A 22,914-nucleotide genomic window follows, 5' to 3' on the forward strand; every position below is an offset into this window, starting at 1 on the left:
TGTTATTGAATACTCTTGAATATTTCTTCGCATTCTTGGAAAGGTAAATGCATATATACATTACCGGGTCCATTCAATGTCTTGTAAAGTGCTTTAACTGAAAGGCTCAATGATTATATCTTGCAATTATCGGCTAGAATAGTAGGTAATTTGTATGAAAAAGGACTGTACATTGTAATGTAACGACAATAATCCGAAATAATAAAATAAATGGCTCGTTAGTACATCATTCAATTTGTTACAAACGATATCGTATTATGAATCAAAATGTGTGTGTCTATTTTAACAAATGAACTTGATTTTCTTTCTTTATACTACATTATATCCCCCGTCAAAAATCTTTTATAAGAATACTTTATTGACATACTTTGTAATTGCAATAAATACAGATACTCTGTAGAAAAAGATTATTTTCATGAAAATCAAATGTTAGAAAATTTTCCTGCAAAATTACTGCGTCTTGTACCGAAAACATTAACGATAAAAGCTCTTTTACGATAGTTCTATATTCTGATAAACAAATATATTATTAAACGATATTACACGAAGCACATAGAACCAAAGGAATACAAATGACATTTGTGAAATTTTTGAATCAACAGCAGAAATGGTTAAGTTAATCGTTAAATGTCATGTTGTAAATAATTCAAGCAATCCAACGTTGCGTAAAAGTACCGTTTAAAGGCTAAAAAGATTGACTGCCAAGTTCTTGCTATAGTCAAGCATCGAGTATATAACTTAATTATCGCAGAGACTCTACCTTTTGGAATTGTTTTAACGTTTGAATTTCAAGATCAATTTCCTCGATATCAGAAAAATGTCATAAATAAAAATAATTCTTAAAATAGACGTACAAAGACTCTCCCATATGTGATCGTAAATCCAACCACAACCACAAACAAAAAAGCTGTAGGAATCAGAATCGTAGCTTTCCTTTTCATTCAAGCGATCAACGAGACCAATCCCTCGAAGCCCTCGTTCCTCTACATCCGACAACCTTCGGAGATAGGATCGAACAGGGTGTCCGAAAGAAAGTCAATTAATAATCTCATTCAGAGGCAACGCGGAGGAGGAAACTAAAGGAAGATGAAGCAAAATAGCACGAGGGTGAAAGAGGGACAAACCGATGCGACCGGCGAAAAACGAAACCCTTGCATACCACGCCAGCTCACGGAAGATTAAGATAATTCCTGGCGAACGATGGCACGCTGGACGAGTAACACCAAGTTGTTTCCAGGCAGCCAGTGTGAACCGAACGTAAAACGAAAGAGATACAAAGCGAACTTGTCCAGTTCCCCCTTACGTTAGCCGTTCCACCAACACACATACACACACGTAGACGATCGTCTTACGAGAACAGCCGGCCATTAGCATCGTGGAATCCTACTAATTATCGTAAATGTTAAGTGGATCTTAGGCGTTCGATACGGCCGAATGCGGACCGCGTGGAAATCTACGATACACATTCGGAACTCTAATGGAACCAGTTTCACGATTTCTTTCGTGATACGTCTATCCCGCGACCAGATACGTTCTCGTCTCGTAACTCTGTCTACGATTAACACTATCCCCACGAAATTTTGCGTTCGCTAGCCAGCGCGTGCTCTTCTCGACCGCTTATTAGCATCTCCGCGCCTTTCAACTAGCGATGGGATCAAATTCAACGTGTGATAAATCCGAATCAAATCCGATACCCAAGATTCACATCATAGGATTCGTATACTTACTCATAACATATAATAGTTCGTTCGTTGTACCTGAATGTTTCGAAAATCTATCTACGTCTATCTATTTATTTCGATATTAGAATGAATCGATATTCTTACAAGTCCTAGTCGAATCACGAGAGTATTAAAAAGGTATTATATATCCTATATATTTTTATATTTTATATTGTTATATTTAAGAGTATCAGGATACCTTCCTTTTTCTTCTCGAAATATTTATAGAGGATTCGTATTTAGTTGACCAATATGCTTGCGACATACTTGAATCCATCACTACTTCCAATACTAACGAGATTACTCGTTAAACGATTTTGCTTTTGCACAACTAGAGTTGGGTTCTTGCCCGATGGTTTTATTTGTATTTTACGTTTTATGCTCGACTTTTGTAATACATTTGGGTAATTCAATTGTGCAGGAATGGATTTATTATTTTTTGCGTTATATGTAACAAATATTTGAGATAACTGAAATTCGTAAATAATGTATCGCGAAAGAAATCGCAGCTTCTATAACAGCGGAAACTACGAAGTGTAATTAATTTCTCGTTTAATTAAACAAGTTGTTGCGTATCACATTGGAACACCGAGAAAACGATCGATCATTAGCAACTTTTTTAGTTTAATATCCATGCGACATGACGCATATAATCAATTTTCCGCCTTATAAGAAACCACGCATAATTTAAAAATGCCCGTGTGCCAAGTATCATCGCAGCAAAGAAACCTTAAATGCGATCTAATCATGAAAATAGGAGATTATCTTTTGAAACACAATACTGTGAAAAGGTCTTATACGATCTACCAAACGGAAATGTTTTGTTCTTATGAATGAATCTTAGGATACATTGTATTATTCTCATTACCGTTATATCTTACCAATTAATTTAGAACATAATTAACATTCGGTGACCCTCTTTTGATTACTCAACAGCTACATTTCTTTTCGAATAACCTCTTACCTTGTCGAATAATTTTTTTAAAAATTCATATATCCAAATAATGCTTTAATCTTGCTCTTTATCATAATTTTCTTAACGCTTTAAAGAACTGGCTTCCTTTGCTTTTTTATTTTTAAACTTCTAAAACAGCGTTAATAATTCTTGGTCTATTTTCTGATACAAATCTACAAACTTTATAAATTTGACGAAATAAAATTGAGCTCTTCTAACGTCTATAAAATTTCCTCCAAATGTTACATTTTTCTCTGCAATTTTTATGAGTAATTCTACTTATATCCAGAAATCTTTCGTAAACTTTCATGAACTTCGCAGATGAACTTGTGCATTGGAGAAATTTTAGTATGAAGGAATTTCAATATACTGTAATTAAACCGAGATGCAATTTAAAGAAACACGCTTGAAATTTTAGTTGACAGAACGCATATTAACGAAGTAGGACGTCGTTGAATGGCGAAGACGAGGAAGAATTCAGAACGCTAATGACCTCTGGGTAATATCACCTCTGTGGATCGCAATGTTTTACGGTAATTGACTCATTGACTCACTGGGCGAGATAAAACGGGGAATGCCGTAATATTTGCGGATCGCGCAGGAAAAATGACGCGTTACATATCGTCGTCAGCGAATTAACATTCATCGATATTTCGCGGAATAAGAATCGACATGAAAGCAAGCGGCTAAGCAACTTATGAAACGGAAAACCCGCTTGTTATTACGATGCACAGCGATATATATATCGTATAAAATGAATTTCTCAGAGCTTATCATAAGACTTATCGAAACATTAAGGACCAAGACCTATCAAGACTCGGGATTCAAGTTTTATCGAGGCCTTTATAAGTTTTTAGTATCCGATCGCGCTCGAACTGGAATATGCAAAAATATATAAAGTAACCAAAGTAATAGTACACATTGTAGAATTTATTCAGATGAAACAAATTTCTGCTAACGTTCTATCTTTTTATTTGTGTTCATAATAATATGAATTTGCATAAACATCCGTAGTTTACAAAATGACCGATACTGTACGTATTCGATGAGATTCGAACTTTTTCACAGCACATCGCTACCAATAACCAGTAACAAAGTGACAAAAATAATTCACATCGACGAATCAAAATAAGATGATCAGTCATAGAAGAAGTACGTACGTTTAGACAGGAATAGCAAAGATCGAAGAGAAACGATTCGAATGGTTCACCGTCCCAACCTTGGAGAACTGGAAGCACGACCTTGATGTAGCAATTGCGCAACCATTCCTCGAAGAGGTCATCGGCTACGTACGATCGTCGATCACGAGGCATTCTAAATCCCATTCACGTGCGATCGACGAGAGTCCGTCGCGTCGCTAGGTCTTTCGCGGCCGTTCGTGATCGTGGAATTCTCGAGGCGACGTCCTGGCCTACCTCGCCGTGGGATCTGGTTTCTGGTTTAGCACCTGGTTACCGCATTTAATTAACCTGGACATTATCGGGCGTGCGCGCAAACCGACATCCCATTGCATCGTACGACGCGAGTTAATCGTGTTACTCTGTTTATCTTGGCCAGCTATTTTTGTCCTATCGAGAAAGCTCTAATTAACGATAACGTGATTTTTTTAGGATCTCGTGGTTCGCAAGGTGGTGTCTTCGTACGGATGTTTTGAGTTGATGGAGAAACAAAGTTTACAAGTTTTTGATTAGTCGAGAGTTATGTAAATCATTTCATATTACACGTTCAAAACACACGTGGCTACATAATTAGGTAAATTTAAATTTTACTGCTTATTCCACATCCTTATAAAATTATTTATGACAAAAATATGTAGAATGTTCCTTATAGGATACTAGCAATGAAGTTGTGAAAACATTCGAAAGATATACGTGATTAGATTTGTATAGATAGCGATATAACATTTCAATACTGTGTCTAGCTTCTATCGAAATCCATATAAAGAGTGTATCAAATTTTTCTAAAAATTATATAAATCCATTTTTAGCCTGAAGCCTTAAAAGAAATCTAAATACTTGGTTTTACACAAAATTCAACGATTTTCCTTTTCTGATTACATATTCTGTATTTAAATTTCTCCTGTGGAAGAATGATGTTTATGAAAAATCAATAAATCATAAAATCATGGAGATATTACAAGCGCTGAATTTGTTGGAATTTATTACAAGGTAAAAAGCAAAAAGTTGGTAGAAACGAAGACACTTGAACATTGTTTCAAGAATCCTCGATGGTCGATTCAATTAAACGTTCTAATCTCGTTACGGAACTCACGGTTCTGGTATTATGATATCAGCGGTTGTTACAGATAAGATAGACATTGTTGAACGATGTCGATGGATTGTGTTTATAAGTGATACATATTGTGAAAGAGCATGAAATAGATTAATGATGCTTTGTATCGAACATTATCTTAATCTTATTTCTTATTTTTTGTTCGTTTAAATGTCACGTCTAGCATTTCAGATTAAAGTTGCAGTTTCAGTTTCATTTTTTATCTAATATCTCCAAGCACATCCTTTTACGCATTTTTTTCACACTTGGCGCTTAGTAGATAAAGTAAAACAAATGATTTGATAACTTTAAATCAGCGAACTTCAAACGTCTAAATCATTGCGAAACCGAGGCTCTGAATTGAGGATTTTTTTCTATAAGATCGCAAGATTACTTTTTTTTATCACTTACGATATTAAAATTTTATAACGTTTCTCGCCGATATATTCGTAAATCATGAAAATACTCTTCTTAGATCATTTTCTAACGTTCATAAAGGCTATAAGGAAGAGTAATGCGAAAGAATGCATCTTAAATAGGAGAAGGCGTATCAACAATTGAACTCACGTTTTAATCGCGAAATAAGACATTAAAGTATCAATTATCGAATCAAAGATGTTGCAATTTTCCTGTAAGCATACCTTCGCGCTAAAATAAGACGAGAAAATGTAAAAGGTCAAAGTAATGTACATTAATTCGCTGGTATTATTGCAAATTCCATCGAGTGTCTCTCCAGATGCGTTAGTCACGAATTTAAGTATATTAAGGCGAAAAACCTGTGGTGCTTTAGGGTCGACGACCTGCGAAACCGGTGCGTATTTCTGTTATTACTCTGTCAAACCACGCTCGCCCACGTAGTTGGACCAGAAAAACTTTCATTAAATACCGCTCGTCTCGTTCTACGAACTATCTTCCCTTAATTTCTTTTTCTTTCCTGCTTGTTTTATTGGCTTTCGTGACATTTACATCGTTTGATTTGTAGCCACACATTGGTCGAATTGTAGTAAATTTTTTGGTAATAATATCAGGTTTCATATCGTTAAAATGCATGTTCCTCTTTTTACGCGATACGAATTTCATTTAAAAAGCAATTGTACGCATAAAACGATCGCTTTAAGAAATAATTACTAAACGTAAAAAGATTCAAATATTTAAAAAGGAACAAAAAGATTCAAGTACTTTTTTACCTGCGATTTGTCAATCCAAATAATTAGAAAAGTCTATGACGAATCGATACCTTCGCTAGTTATTTCACGACCATGACCACGATTTAACGATGACACGGCGATCGTGAAGAAAATGACGAAGAATGGCGGCGAACAGTTCATAAATCGCTTTCTTATTTTCTAACGGGAATGGAATGGAATAAAAGAGTATTGTTTTTCTGATTGCTTATGAATAATTGTAACATTACGTAACGACATAATCAGCCGCTGATTATACAACAGCACCGCACGACCACGATGAAGTACTACTTATACGATTCTTAGTAATAAGTACAGAGTCGAGTGCATTAATCATAAGGATATAATAAACTCGTTCTGAGGACCATAATCAAGAAATGTATGACACATCCGTTTCTTCTGATCTAAACCGTCATTGAATGGGCTGTGTTATCGGCGAATCTGATTAACGATTGATAGAAAAAACTTCTCAAAAAGTCATTCGTTTTTGTCAGTAAAACTTTTGTCTAACAACTAATTTCCAGCGACATTGTTACCATTTACGTGACGAATCCTAAATGAATGCCTTTGCGTCTACCTTTTCATTTAGATTATAAAAGCTTGAAATACATGGTAATTCGCTGCCTCTATCTAGAACTGCATGTATAATTTGGCGATAATTTATTACTTATTCTTTTTAAATTACTCTTTTTAATTTATATATATATGTGCGCGTGTGTGTGTGTTTATTTTGTAGCAGATTATTTTCCCCTCCTCGCGAAAAATAAGGTAGTAATTTTATGGAAATTCTAATATCATTTTCTAGGATAAATTTCTATAATTAAAGCAACGGTAATCGTGTTTCATATATTATCTATTATATAATTATCTATTATTATTATATTATTAACCTATGTAATTGTACTCGATGTATTAAATTAATTACAGGAGGCTATGGAAAAATGTTAACTAGATCTCTAAGGGCAATTTTATATATCGTTAGAAAAAATGATAAATCGCAGAAACTGGCGGTAAATCTACGTTTCCTGAGATATTACTTAAACAGAACGACTTACGTTTATCGTCGGTACAGTATAGTAGCCGGTTGTCTGGTTAAAGATCCAGAAAAATAAACTTTTTTACATAGAGACGCGAACGACGATGATCTATTGGTATCTCAGAAACCAGAAAGATCAACGAAATATCGAGGTCAACGTGTACGAAAGAAAGTATTACAAAATTCATTGAATCAGCTGTACAAACGGTACGACGCTTTTACGCTGAAATTAAGACATGCAGACACAACAAAGAATAAACAATACTTCGTTAAATCAACGTATACTGCAAACAGGCAATAATAATGTCAGACCGAGCTTACGCAATATCTTGATTCAACAAACCCAAAGAAAATTAAGTTAAATATTCCGTTCCGTGTCTCTCGATATTTTTGGACGATCGCAAAATTTCCATTCGCCTTACGAACACTTGATAATCCTGTAATTCTTTTATAATTATTTCGTGGATATTCCTAATCGATTTACAGTCTCCCTTAAAAATTAATTCGAAAATTAAATTATAATCATTTTCTGAATTATGTTGTCAAAAAGTTAGTCCTTCAAAAATATAGAACAAAGCATTTGTATTAATTGAACTGTTCAATATTTTACAAGATTTATTTATAACCCATGTTACTTTAATCTACGTTAACTTCTAATTTTCGAATCATTAATTTTATAAAAATATTCGTTATAAGAGCGCGTTAAATTGAACAGAAATGAAGAATGACTAGTAAAAATTGTTGGACGACGAAAGAAAAATAGCAAATGAAAAAGAATGGATCGCAATGGGGAGGAAAATTACTAACCACTAGCAAGAAGAAAACTGCAGGGTTGGAAATTAGAAGGGAGCCATGGGCCGCAAAGTTATGCGGTCTGTAAGCCCCCTTTTCTGACTCAGCCCTTCAATTGACGAGCTGCGGGTCATTTTGAATCGGCTAGACTATTCTTGGATTAAATTTAACACAAGCCCCAAAATGCAACTTCTATTATTCCCATCAGAATCGTTGTTTCCGATGAGAAATATTTCGAAGAGTAATTTGTTAGTTTATTTGTAAATTATGAGATAAATTCGAACACAAGGCAGAAGTAATATAGTTAATATTCAAAGAGCAAGATGAATAATTTACTTAGTAATTCTTCGTCTCTGTACCCCTCGGTAATAAAACTTTGAAACTCTTGGTCCTACTTTAATCAAATAATTAAATGCCGTAGTAGATTTTCCTATCAGACACGCAAACACATCGATATTTTCGCCACAAAAATAGTGATCAGAAATTACAATTTCTATATATTATATGCAAATATGGTAGAAATTTGATTGTTCGCAAAGTTTCCTTCCTCGGAATCAACAAAAAATTTATTCAACGATTTCGATTCGTTTCGCAACGACGATACATCGCAATAATATTAATTCGCAATAAAATATTGCAAACTAAATCTTATTTCATATATTTTATATACTTTTTATTACTTTATTAAATCAGATCCTTCCAGAAATAAATAAATTGATATAAAGAAGATCTCGTTTCACAATTTTAATACAGAATAACGTTTTATGTCGTAAAATTGTAATTCTGGTTGCGAAAAGACCTGAATATAAAGGAACGATTGGAAAATTTATATCCAATCGATTTCTGTCAATAACGATAGAGATACAGAAACGAAAAAATATAATTTTCTCGAGGATAACAGCGAATATAGCGCGGCAATCTAATGAAACATCGGTCGTGAGCCTGCGCTCAAGGGCTACGTCGACAAAAGGAGCCCCGTAAATTTCGCGTCATCACCTCGTGGATTTAAAACCGGTTGGTCAAGTGCCTTGTACGTACGTGACCAGCTGTAACTCACGATTTTTACCGCAATTTTCGTATCGTTCATAATAAACCAGACGCGATTATCGCTATAAGCCGTGAACACGATGAATCCCCCCCCTTAAGCGTAAATTATTTATTAAATACCGTATCGAATGCAACTCGAGCATCGATATAAAACATTATACGTGAAAGAAGACATCAAATATCATCGTATTTGTACAGTTTCAACTTAGAGAATCTATTATCGCGCTTACTATTGAAAAATTATGTGCTAAATCACTTTTATCGATTTCGTATATTTTATGTAGGAAAAGTGGCACGCTGCATAGCACTAATATAGTATGATTAATGAGACTTCGATGTAAATAGGAGGAATTAGTACGAGTTAGTAGTAGTTAGGAAGATTTTCATAATTTTAGAGAAGGTCGAGTGAAAATGCGTCATTCTGTTCTTCTAAAGAGTCGAGTCTGACTCGTAACGATCGTTCACCTCGAATCTATACTTATCATCACTATTATTCTAATGAAATAATTATATCTTCAGGATCTTCATACACGATTGAACTAACGCTGTTATCGCAATTTTACAGGTCATAAATTACCAATTATGTAGCAGTCTTAAGAAATTGATTACAGTAACATGTTTGGTAGCGAAATAAACATAAATCTATAATAATATTGTCTTTAAGCTCTAGATACTAACTTACGTGTCACGAAACTATAAAAAGATAGTTGAATAATCCATCCTATTTTTTCTGTATTGTTACTGCCAAGTTAATGACGGTATTATACATCTAAGGATAAATTTTCCTAAAATTTCACCAGGAAGTCTAGAAATAATCTGATACAATAACGTTCGTGGGTATGTTTCGACTTTTCATCACGTTTCGGTGCATGAAAATTCAACGAATATCGAGTAAAACAAAAATCGAGTTGAAAAGCATGTAGAATCGATTGTTTCCGAGCCCTTGAACTAAAGATAGAAAATTCGATTAACGCTTTCATGTACGACGAATTCTGCTTTCCGTAATTTGAGGCGCCATTCTCACGGATAAGAACGGAAGTTTTTCATGCTCAGCACGCAGCCGTTTCTCCAGCCGAAACGACGAAAACTATTTTGAATTCAAGGACCGCGGTCCGTTGCCTTCCACGGGTCACTGTCGTGATAAACTATCAACAAACGTCGTAGAGCATCGGTGGTCTAAGAAAAAGAGAGGAAGTAGGAAAAGAGAGAACAGAGAACCAGTTTGAAATTCCTTGACCATCGACACGATCTTTTTGGAGTAGAGATTCTATCCGCTTCTAATTAATGAAATTTCTCCGGCCGAGACACAACAGTGGCAGCCTGTGATTGTTAATTAATATTTAGAAGAAAATAATTACACATACTCAGCTGATTGAATCATTTTTTTATCATATGCTTAAGAATGATTCTTTTGATCGCGTATTCCGCGAAAATTTAAAACTATGCAATTCTTTTAACGGATAAACTGTCACACGGATAGGCCAGATATCTTGAATTTTTAATTAGGCAATGTCAATAATTTTGTAAAAAAAAATGTAGACATAGTTAAACAATTTATAATATTATGTATATACATAGAGATATAGTATTAATACATTACTATAAATCATAATAAAATTTGACTACGAAAATTTGTCTGTTTTAATATTATTTAAGATGACTACCTCACGCAATTCAAACAAGCCATTGACTTCATTTACCACCGTGTCGTCAAACACTTCATTAGCACAATAACAGAAACACTCCATTACAACCAAATGCACATTAATCCCAATTAAACCTTTCCAAACGATCAACGGCGACCCCTTGTCCATTAATAAACGCATCTCACAAAGACGAGAAAAAGAAGACAAAGAACAACGAGCGTAAATATCTAAAAATTATAATTAGTAAATACTTCTTTTTCCAAATGATAAAACAAACGCAAAATGTACGAGAGCTGTTAAAAGTGCAAGTTGTTAGCATTGAACGCCAACTGCAATCGCAAACGCGACCTCTATCGATATCGATCGAACGACAGATTGCACAAACCAATTTCTCAACCGAGAGACAAGAAATCCGGGCGAACGCGCGGCAATCGTTAAATGTCCCCATGGTTTGTAAGAGAAAAAAGAAAAGAAAGGGAACCCGTGGCAATGCAACGTTTCGCAATTTGTAACTGAGGTACTATTAAATTCCTAAACGAATGCTATAACCGTTGACAATTAAATAACCGGCCGTTTACGCTATTACAGAAATTGTAAACCACTCGTTGCGTGCATATCGCTTTGCTTGAACAACGAAAAAGATTGTTGCAGCGTGCGCCGGTAAGAAAAGAGAGTTCCGTGGAAACGTTCACTTTCCTCGCAGTGAAAAGACCGAAATGGGACTAGGTCAAGATAGGTCACTAATTTCGACATTCATGGCAGTTTATTCTTTGCAATGGAAAATGTGAGAGTTGAATATTTTCGAGTATCGTTTCTATTAATTTTATTCTTGCCATCTTCTATCTTCTGAGTGATCAAAGGTAAAATCTAATTTTCTTTTTAGCGTGACAGAATTTTTGAAGTTTGCTAAAAATATAAAATAAGTTGTTAACAACACATAGAGTTTACACAGTTTGAGTGTACGGAAAATGGCGATGGCTAATACGTAATAACATTTTGATAAAAACGTTAAGATAAAACGTTTTTTTTCTTTGCTATTACTTTTTTTTTTTGTACATACATACAAGAAACAGAAGAATTATTTGTTTCACATCGACATCTTACATGAATCCATTGAACTTCGAATAGAGTGATTCGAGCCCGCATTGTTCATGATTCGCTGGCTTAATCTATCCCACGAGTCTAATAGATCGCAAATTACATCGTGGCCTTTGTTGAATAACGAACTAAAGTTCTGAAGTCTTGAGGAAAGAATGGAAACACTCTTATTTCCATGGAGCAAATAGTGCACCGATTTTTCGTAACGATCGATGTAAGGGAGAGTGAGCTATCGATCTAATTAGTTAAATGAATTTTTTTGTAAAAGCATGCTCCATTAAGCAACTTTTATTCCCAAAATAATAGAGTTGAATGCTCGCTCGGTACACGTGCACTGTAGGAAGCAAAGTTTGAATCACAGATTTAGCTCAAGTACGCCTGCCCTAGAATATGTAAAATAATGTATTAAATCCGTGAGGTTGGAGTCGTTACGCGGAATTTCGTAAGAGAGGCGTGTTTCATTACACTTGCATTACGTCATTCTTTAGTTACGATGAGTAGCACTGTAGAAATGCGAAACAATTTTTCTGTAAAAATCCAATCTACATTTTTTCACAAAGCTATGTTAATTTAATAACAATGATATACATAGCAATAAATAATTAAAATGTATATGAGTTAATCAAAAATTAATAAAAATATTCATGTAATCAAAAATTAGTGAAACGATGTTACATATAAGACGTTAGGATATTACGTGAACAGTATTGTACGAATAATGTCCTACTTTGTGCCACCATTATTTCCTTCATTTCCTTCCTATGAGCGCTTTAAATCAATGGAACGTCAGACTCTCTATCAACGAGAAAATCTCAATGAAGCAGCTCGCGTGTGAAAGTTTTAACGAAGTCACGGTGAGAAGCAGTATACACTGGCGGACACAGTAGGAAATGGAATACAAGGTTTCCAGTGTAACAATAACTACCCTGACAAACACGACGTGTAGATACCTATGCTAATTTATCATTCCTTTTAACATTTTGCTCCTGAGACGTAATTAACCAGCTGATCCTTTAAACAATAAAATCAACTGCTATTCGTGCATTCGTATATTTCAATCATTATAACAATCACCATATTATGCACTTACAGCCACGTTTTTAACACTCTATGCATTCTATGCACTTCTGCATAAAATTTCTAAAAAATGCATAAAAATCTGCAAGTCTAAATAAACATTAGCAATTCCTAAGCAGTTCGCAAACTTCCACGTAAATCTAAACTTTCCAAAATTCCACACCTATAATCCGATTATGTCGCCTAACGCGAATAATTTCAAAGAACTCGTGCGCTCATTCGAATTCCTACGTGACCTGACACGACGCGATATTAAGATTCAGTGGGCCAAATGCTCGGCCAAAGACACACCGGTGGGACTTTGGAGCAGAACTCGTATAGCACTCGGTTCATCGACTTCTCCGCATCGCGTAACGACCCATCGATTCGTCCCTGAGAACCAGCCAACCAGAAGGTTCCTCTGTTCATCGGCAGCTCGAAAATTACTCCGCTTTAGAGCATCGACGAAGAACGACTGTCGTGCCACTATCCCTGGAGTATTCGTCATCAAAACCAGCGGAAAAACAATTCCCTCGACGAACGCGATCCATAATTTCACGGAGAGGACCAGCACTTGGTCCTCGATCCTCGATCGTGCAGAGTTGTAGAGTGTAGGAAGAATCTCAGAGGCGGTTCCCGTCGCCACAAAATTTGCAGATATCTTTTTTCGTCGCGTGTGTGGGCAGACACGTGTCTGACTATGTGCGGGTTTCCCCGGCACATACGGTCAAGCCACCGTAATTTATGCACACAACCAAATGTCGTTTTGACGTTTCGCTCACCACGTTTTATGACCATTCGTATTGTTATACGCGTGTGACACGACTAAATAATACTTTCAATCGTCTGGAAGATTTTTGAATTCTAAAATGAACCTCTAATCAGTTAGATATCAACTACATAGTAATTTCAGTTGTTTGAGAAATTTCGGAATTCCATAAATGAACCTTTAACCATTACATCATCAACTGGATGGTATTTTCATTCCTTTGGGATATTCTTTCAGTTGAAAATGAACATTTAATCGGTTAAACAATCGACTACGCGTTACTTTCGCTTATTTGACAGATTTTTGAATCCCACAGTTGAACCTCTAATCGCTTAGTTACCAACTGGTTGGTGTTTTCAATCATATGGGAAATTTGTTTAATTCTAAACGAACCCTTAATCGCCTAATTAAATAGTTCACGTTCGAAATTCAAGTCGCTGTTATACAATAAACTATATAACCCAAAGGCGTTGTATGCAATGACATGCTAATCTTTTAACCCCTTTCAATAGCATGACCGTATGAACATCTATTTCTATTGAATCATTTTTTATAAGAATAATATTAACCTACTTATGTGTAAAAAGCTTAAGAGATATGTTAATTTGGAAACATTAGCAGACATTTTTATTTCTATACTGTGAATTTGTACTTCATTGCTAATTCACTTCATCGCACTATTCAAATATATTCATCTACATGCATACAATATACTTCGCTGCACATTAGCAGGTCATAGCTCTATTACTAACCTTTGAAATGAGAAAGGAAATTACTATTGATTAGTTTTTTATTCTCATGGGGAAAAATAGAAACTAGCGACAGATATATGTAAGTAGATTTCTCGGTAAGCATGTGGTAATAGAGATAGGCAACGTATGTAATTTTCGAGTGTCGATGCGTACATGTAGCTTTATAACGCTCACACACATCTTTCTATTCTTTGCATCGTATCGAAGGATGAGAGAGAAAATACCAATACTAAAGATAATTTCTTCGAAACTACATTATTTTTTTAAACGCAATCACTTTGGAAAAGAGCAAAAGTCATAGAAAAATATAATATTTTACGATTGTTTTAAATAATGATTTTTAGCCCTTAAATGTTCTTCAGAGTGGATCAATAAATCGATAAAGGATAATATATAATGATGTATCTAAATTAATAACCGACATGGATATCAAATTAAAAATTCGCGTAAGATTTCAACAATTATTCAGATCCTGACTAAACAAAAAACGCAATAGAACAAAATTCCGTTGAATAATCGCAGACATTAGCAACGAACATGCGAGACGATTAAGAAATATGATGCAGCTCTAACGATCAGAATCTCAAGCTTATTCTGATTGCGCAAATTAGAAGGGAAATCCTCCGTCAATTACGGGCGATGATACAGAGACAAAGGAACGTGGGAGAAGATAAAATGTCGAGGGAACTCCGTGTGGAAAGACGAACAACATGATTTTGAAAACGTGTAGGCAGCGACTAGGAAAAAGAGACCAGTGCTCGATGTGATTAATCGAAGTTACGCGTAACAAATGAGAGTAATGGAAATCGTCCGAGGACAGATTCGAAAATATCTCAATGACGAAGAACACGTGATTTATAAGTGAGTGAAGAGTTGTCACGTGCGAAAGCGGCCGCTTAAAAACGAAATTGACGAGTGACGAGTTAAAACGAGTCAGTGAGAAAGTATAGGACGATATAGAAAAACTGTGAAGTTGTAAAGTAGTGATTTATGTCCGACATTCTTCGTGCACTGAAAAATTTACGTTCCTCGGAAATATCGTATGGAATAATTGTACGAAAGGAAAAGCTACGCTACTCGATGATTTTACCTTTATTTTTCTTACTTTCTTTTTATTTATTCCGTTGATATACATTTGCTTGCTTTAACTAAACATGATTTTAAGGACATATATTTTACAACAACTTCATTAACATTAATTAATTCGATATACAATAGTTAAAATAAATACAGAATAGTTCATTCAAATGAGTTCTTCTCGAATGAAATGTTTAATATTAAAAAGTTAGTATTAAATCTCTAGTGCACACAATAATTAATATCACCTTGAACAAAAATTCTATATAGATATCTAATTTACTAACTTGTTATTTCTCTCTACAAAAAATCTAACAACTTCCTACTTTTTCTACAAAAAAAATCTAATAACCCGATTTTTTCTTACATGTATTTAACATGTCTGATCTAATTATCACAAAAACAGCAACTTAGTAATTTTTCCATTTTTTCTATACAGTCTAATAAAGAACAAACATGGAAATACGAATGTAACATCTGGATTTTTAACAAAAAAGAAGGTAAACTGAAAACGGTAGGAAAGAAATAAGAATATATTCACGGAATGAATATAATAATATGTTTGATCAAAGAACAGTTATTCAAGGAAGAAAAGGTCCGAGAGAAAAAGAATTCTCAGGATGTTCGTGTAGTTTTCACTTTCTTCGAGTAGCGGGGTGAAGGAAACAGTGGATATACTAATGCAACGGCCAAAAAAGGACCGGAAGTCCCACGATCCTCTAGGGTAATGCACACATCAAGAGGACAAAGTTTAATTCGATCCACTTACTTTATAACGACTATCATGCGAGCTTTACTACTTTGCATTTATACAGTTTGCTTTGCGGGCCTCGAGATAATAAAACACACTCGGATATATTAATAAAGCGCGATATAAAGACCGTCCATTAATGCGGAAGATACATATATGCAAAGTGAAAAAATAACGCGTCAATTGGAGAAACGCTTTACGTAACTACATTTATCTGTTTGATAAATTCTTTGTACAGAGGGATTCTGAGAATCGTTTAAGCAATTCTTTGAAAACGATACTCTGATTTAAGAAGGATACGGCGAACAAACGAATTTCTTTTATTCTAATATTCTTTAAGGGACGGTCAATCATTGTTAAATAGATATTTGTGATCCAATTTGAATGTTTATATTACTGTAATAGTTTCATGAATCATAGACATATTTTCAATTGTTTCGTAGATCTTGTTTATTAAAATGAATGTAATGGTATTAGCAATATTAAATATCTCCAAAATTATGTAAAAATAGAAATGATACGGTAACACTTTTGAAACCATGATATGGCAAATAGAGAACTAAAATATTCAAACTTCCGGTTTTGCAATACTCTTAATGCAATAAAATCAAATTGCAAAACTTCTGAATGCTGACGAAACTAAGGCGGAAGTAGGGTTTTTAAAAACATCTTCGGTATCAAATGATTTGCTCTTTAGACGAGGACTCTTTTATAACGATGATTTGTTTGAAATTGATAAGAGTCTTACTACTCGATAAATCACGCATAGATTCATTCAGTAATCTGGTATTCAGGGTTAAGAAACAACAGTCATTCATGAATCCTTTGGCATACAGAAAACATTTAATATTCCAAAACATTAAACTGAACGTTTATATTCAACAACCCAAAGATTTCATATCTTTTTCATAAACACAATTTACAAAACAATTAAGACATACAACTATGATTCATTGAATTATAATAATACATATAAAAATTATTTCCCTATTCAACCACCTCAAAAAGAAAACCTTGACTGTAATAATATAAAACAATTAATTAAAATAACACATTAACCCTGTTTTTCTTCGTTTCTATATCCCTTTAGATATCTTCTCTTCATATTTACGAAACTTTATTAACAAGAAATGTGAAATATACAGAAAATATAAAAAATGTAAATATAAATATATTAAATACTGAAATCAAATATTTAACCACTACCTATACTGTGGTAATATCTATTTATCTCATTGTGCTATTTAATAGTGTCCCGAGGAGAACAACAGGATTAAATTTGAAAAATTGTCTCCTTTCGTGAAACAATAAAGACAACTATACAAAGACTCCGTCGTGGGATTTAAATGTTCGTGCACGGAACGCGTAACGCTAACTTGATACGTGTTTGAAGACCAACGACAAAACGGTCAAAGGATAATTACGAACGCGACATTTTCGACGAAAGGGCCATCCCTATGTCACAGACGGTGTAATTAAACGCTCGTCGTGGTTTTACCTTACACATGTGAAAGAGTAGGATAATTAGAACGATTAACTCCGGACCCTCTCCGAAAGTTACCAAGCTGAAATCTATGACCGCGGCTGTCGAGAAAACTAGCTCTTGTAACGCAGCTGAATGCGAAAGATAATAGGAAACGGGTCGCAGAGAAAGATCAAGATGAATTAGTTCCGCAAGTACGCTCTCATTTAACGCTGTACATAATCTGTTCTTTCGTATGATTCGATAATTTTCATTCAACGCTGGAAACGCGATTATAGTGATAGTCTTCGAATACAAATGTGTTTCGGAATAACGCAATACTGTTATGTAGAGTATTGTACTACATTATAACATATGTAGTATTTATTATCATAGATACGTCAATTGAAAATATTTTTTTCATTAAAAATTAGTTATTATATGTTATTTACGCTGAATATAATATTCATATTGAACAAAATAATAAAAATTAAATAATACAGATTCGTATTTTAATTTCTATAAATAATTAATTTTAAGTTCTGGGTCAGCAATATGTTAATCATTTTCTCTTGTTCCTACACAATAAATTGGTATAATAATTGTAATTACTAATGACGATGTACAATGTATAACAATCGTATGCGCATACGCTTGTAGAAAAAGCATGCACTATGTCATTCACGTAAATGAGACAAAAAGAAATTTACTGTTCATAGTATATAAATAAAATGCAAGTGAGCATAAAAGTTGGCAAGCAATTGTAAGAGAGTGTAATAACACGTATACAACAACATTCCTATACATTGATGCTTTCCAAAACACCATTCAGTATATTCTGTCCTTATAAAACGTAACGTATTAGAATAGCCGTTTCTATGTTTCCATATTAAAACGTAAACAGACTCGGACGCGTAAGAGTAAGTCAAATAGCACGATGCATATACACTATAGGTTTCAACCTATTCGATCGCTTCAATAAACAAACTATTTCCCACGATTAATATATCGTCTCTCAATTAGATAATAAAGTAGTATGTTTAGGATTTTTTACGAATTGAAATTAAAGTATTCTATTTCGAAAATTCACTGGTAATAAACAACTTTTAAATACGCACCTAACCTACAAGGACCACGATGGAAAGAACAAGATAATAAGCGATTGTTTTCTCACTTACTTGCATGCTGTCGGCCGAAATAATTTCTCCGGAAAATCTGCGAGCCAATTCGATACCCAAACGTGATTTTCCACATCCTGTAGATCCCAAAATTGTTAAAACTGGCACACGCGACATATCGACCTCTCTACGATCACTTATACTTACTTGAAACTGCGCATGCGCAGCCACGGTCTGCATGTGCTTCTTGTTCCGTTCACCCAGCCATGAAAGCCAAAGGCGGTAGATTTTGAACGGACACTTACGACGCGTCACGCTTTCTTACTCATTTCGTGTCAGTTACGATTACTGTATTTACTGCATAAATATAATTCGTCATTATTAATAAGAAAATATTTCGTAATATCATTGTATCTTTGGAAACTAGGGTTATGATTAAGATCTCATTCACTTTTTATTGAAAGTTATATCAGAGCTTTATCTTATATTTTAAATATAGTACTACTTAAATATTTGGCTAATGTTATTCTACTTATAACCATTACACTTATTAATAATGTATTTATATTATATTTATATCTATAACACTATTTTCAGAGTTTGTATTATAATATTAATACTACTATTCTGGTCCCTTAGATAATTTGATACAACAATAATAAACTAATTATATAATTGTTTTATATTATTGTACGTGTATTTTGGAGTTATTATTTTCTGATATGATGTTACTCTTCAAAAAAGATAGTTTCCATATGTATAGTATAATATTACGAAGCATATTACGATGGAAATAGTATAACTTTTACAATTTTAGACGCAATCAAATACGCAATTGACGACTATCCATATATAAAATCACACTCAGCTCTTTTATATATATTTAGCTGATTACGCATACGGTATAGATGAACTGAAGCATAGATCTATCACCACATTGTAAAGCATCGTTAATCATGTCTTTGTATAAACAAAAATTTACAGTGAATCCTTTGCCACTTTACATTCTAAACTTACCGTACTGTATAGTAACTTATATAATGTACTAACCATTATGCAGCAATAATTGAACTTCGACGACATTGTAAATGATTTCATTAGCAGTTTAATCTCCAATACGCGCTCTCGTACTTCGTATAATTTTATTCGCTGATAAAATGTCTAAAAAACGCGTGTTACATGCAATCTATACTTACCAGTGATATTCTGCTATCATTAATTCGATCAGACGCCAGCAACGTATTACATATGTGGCGTCATATGTATCATAGCTAATTCTAATCCATATTTCGAACGATCCAATTAAACACATCCCAAAAATCATTCGTTATTATAATCCACAAGAGATAGCGTTTGGGCACTTGTTATATCACAGGTTATACTTTTGAGATAAAGAGTGTAAGATGTACATATTGTAGTTTATACAGCTGACTGGAAGGCTCATCGACTGGCTAGATCCACCTATCGACGATTGATAACTGCTGATTAAGTTATTATATTTATATATATAAGATTTCTAAATTCAATAGTTCGGAAACCTTCGCTATTTCTGTTTCCAGGGAATAGATAAGGAGTAAAGATCACATAAACATCGCACCGATATTTACCATTGATACGATAATATATAAAAAGATTGCAATATACAATTATGCCTATAATATTCGTTCAGTGCATACTTTGCATCACGTGAAAGACAAACTTAGCGATTAAGCATCACTGCCAAAATTTACTGTACGTGTAATGATGTATTATCTAACTACATTCGTCTGGATATATGTGTACATATTATTTTAAGTGTATATTAATAAAGTGGATGCAAAAGTGGAAGAAAATAAAATTATTTAATTAGTTATCGTCCAATAAAATATTTAAATATCTGTTTCCTTTTATTTAAAATCGATTTCTACTTGCTCGAAATAGACACTGTTTACAAATTATTATCTGGTAGATTACATCGTTCTTTACTATTTCTATTGCATAATATTCTCTATTAGCATTTATAGACACTATTTACCAACTTACCGTCTATGTAGCACGGTTAATTACGTGTTGCCATTTATTTTCGAGAAAAGAAAAAGTAGTTTCTAATTTTGCTCTGCCTTCAAGAGCGTTGATAAGATAACACGGTATTGTAAAAAAAAAGTAACCTTACCTGGTCGTGGGAGATCTCAGATAATTTCTATCTACATGAACTCAGATAATTCGGCTATTAAGATATGTTGGATTTTATCCTAAAATAGGAAGGGACCAACCACTGATACCACCAAGATACGCTTATTTCGTGGTTAAACGTTGCTTCTGCTACTAATTATCGTAGACTCTTCAATACCTGCATCCTTGTTGATAATGTAGAACATTATTTTGAAGAGAAGTTCAAAATGTTATCTTCTTGTATACGTGTTGAGTGAATTAATACAGCTACACGTATCTGGAATCTTTTTCTTTTTTTGTTTAGGATTTAATCCAGTTTTATATCTTTCCTCCTTTCTGGTTAACTTAGGAAAGAAACTGAGATTGTTGTAATTGATTTTTCCCATATGTTTCTTTCGAAAGAGTGAAATATTCATTGATGTTACCACGTGATCATAGTTAAAGAATAACTCATATAAAAAGAGGCATTAACTACGTATTATGCTAATCTTATTTCAGTTTCAAGGAAAACTTTAGCGAATTACAATTAAAATATACCATCAATTAATGCGATAAAAGTATTGAACGGAAGTTGTCGTAATCCGCAAAACTCATGTGTTAAGATTAGCACACGTGTTCTCATAAATATGCATAAAAAATTATTGCGATATGCAAAAAATAGCTATAAATAAGCAATGGAAAATTTCATATTCAAAAGTGGTCCTGCTGACTGGCAAGGCGTACGATTTCTTCACAGTTTTGTCAATCTGGACGGACATTAGTAGACCAACTTGGAAAGGCTCGATAGCCTTTAATCTATCGGGCGTAGACTTAACATCTTTCGAGATTACGTAATCTCTTGTTCCGTTCAGTTCTTTTACCAAATATCGTCGAATGCTTATATTTTGAAAGGATATGTTTTTAGAATGACGTTCTTATATATCTACACAGACACTCTTTGTAATTTGCATGAACTAAGTGGAGGCTTGTGTATCTTAACAACGTATAAATTCTAAAGAATCCACTGTTCGAAATACATACCTCAAATTATGATCTTTCTAGACTCTAAATTTAGATGTGCCGCTAAATTTTGCTTTAGAGAATTCAAATGGACAAGATAGAAAGCAGAATGATGATGATACTTGTTATTATTATCAGGATTATTAGAAAATCCTTCCAAGTCGAATGAAGATTGTAGAAATTTCGGGGACGGTTCGTATTTGAATGCTGTTCTTATAAAAAAGTGAAAACCTGGATAACTGGAAAATTTGAATACTTGAAACTTCGATAATTAAATAATTCATTTATAAGCTATAATAAATCACGCCAAATTATGATTATATAGCGCAAAGATACGTAATACTGACTTACGATTTTGTTTATTATTATGTAGATTCTATTATCCGCTATTCACATTAGCTTCAACTATCTGCTATCCTCTTATTGTATAAAACATAGTTTTATATAATACAAGTTAATTGCGCAAAGTATACGTATGTATGTAAGACGAAAGACAATAGATTCACATTCCTCGGAAGCTGAATCTAAAATTTTAAGAATCAGGGGGAAATGGTGGAACAAAGTTTCCTCGTAGCGGAATCGAGAATCGTCGAGGCGGGCAATTTGATTTATAATCAATTTTACACCCGATAAAGGTTTCCCGACGATTTCGCGTTCAGTCGTCTTTTGTGGAATCCTGGATTACGCGTGGTATTTCGGAGACCCGTTATATATCATTCGCTTTATTAGTCTCGCGGATGCGTGCACGTTGCCTCTGCTTTCCATAATTCTCGCATTTAGCCGCCTAATCGCGGCTGGCCTGTTCGAAATATTCTATTGACGCAACTGCACGGGAACTTTCCACAGGAAGCGCGAACGTTGTGAAGGTAGAAAGAAAGAATGCTAATCGAAATCAACGATCGAGGGCACGAGACACACGGCGTAAAGGAAATAAGACAGGAAGAAGGAAGATTTACAGAAAAAGAACGATCGGCAGAGAATAAATGAGAGGATAACGAGAAAAAAGCGGATTAAAAGGGAAAAGAGCTG

The 22,914-nt window shown here is 34.1% G+C and overlaps 1 protein-coding gene across 2 annotated transcripts in view; it reads right to left on the minus strand.

Annotated features, from left to right (window-relative positions):
* LOC100650049 (tRNA dimethylallyltransferase) overlaps nt 1–18,990 on the minus strand; it is a 116,513-nt gene extending 97,523 nt beyond the window's left edge. Inside the window, exon 1 of one of the 2 annotated variants that reach the window (XM_003398825.4) lies at nt 18,796–18,990. In XM_003398825.4, coding sequence (XP_003398873.2) covers nt 18,796–18,975 — 180 coding nt within the window. In that variant the 5' untranslated portion in view covers nt 18,976–18,990. The remainder of the gene's footprint in view (nt 1–18,795) is intronic. The other variant, XM_048409853.1, reaches the window with a different exon arrangement.
* Between the last annotated feature and the right edge of the window lie 3,924 nt (nt 18,991–22,914).

Source organism: Bombus terrestris, chromosome 11 (assembly GCF_910591885.1).
Source record: "Bombus terrestris chromosome 11, iyBomTerr1.2, whole genome shotgun sequence".
Classification (NCBI taxonomy): Eukaryota; Metazoa; Arthropoda; class Insecta; order Hymenoptera; family Apidae; genus Bombus; species Bombus terrestris.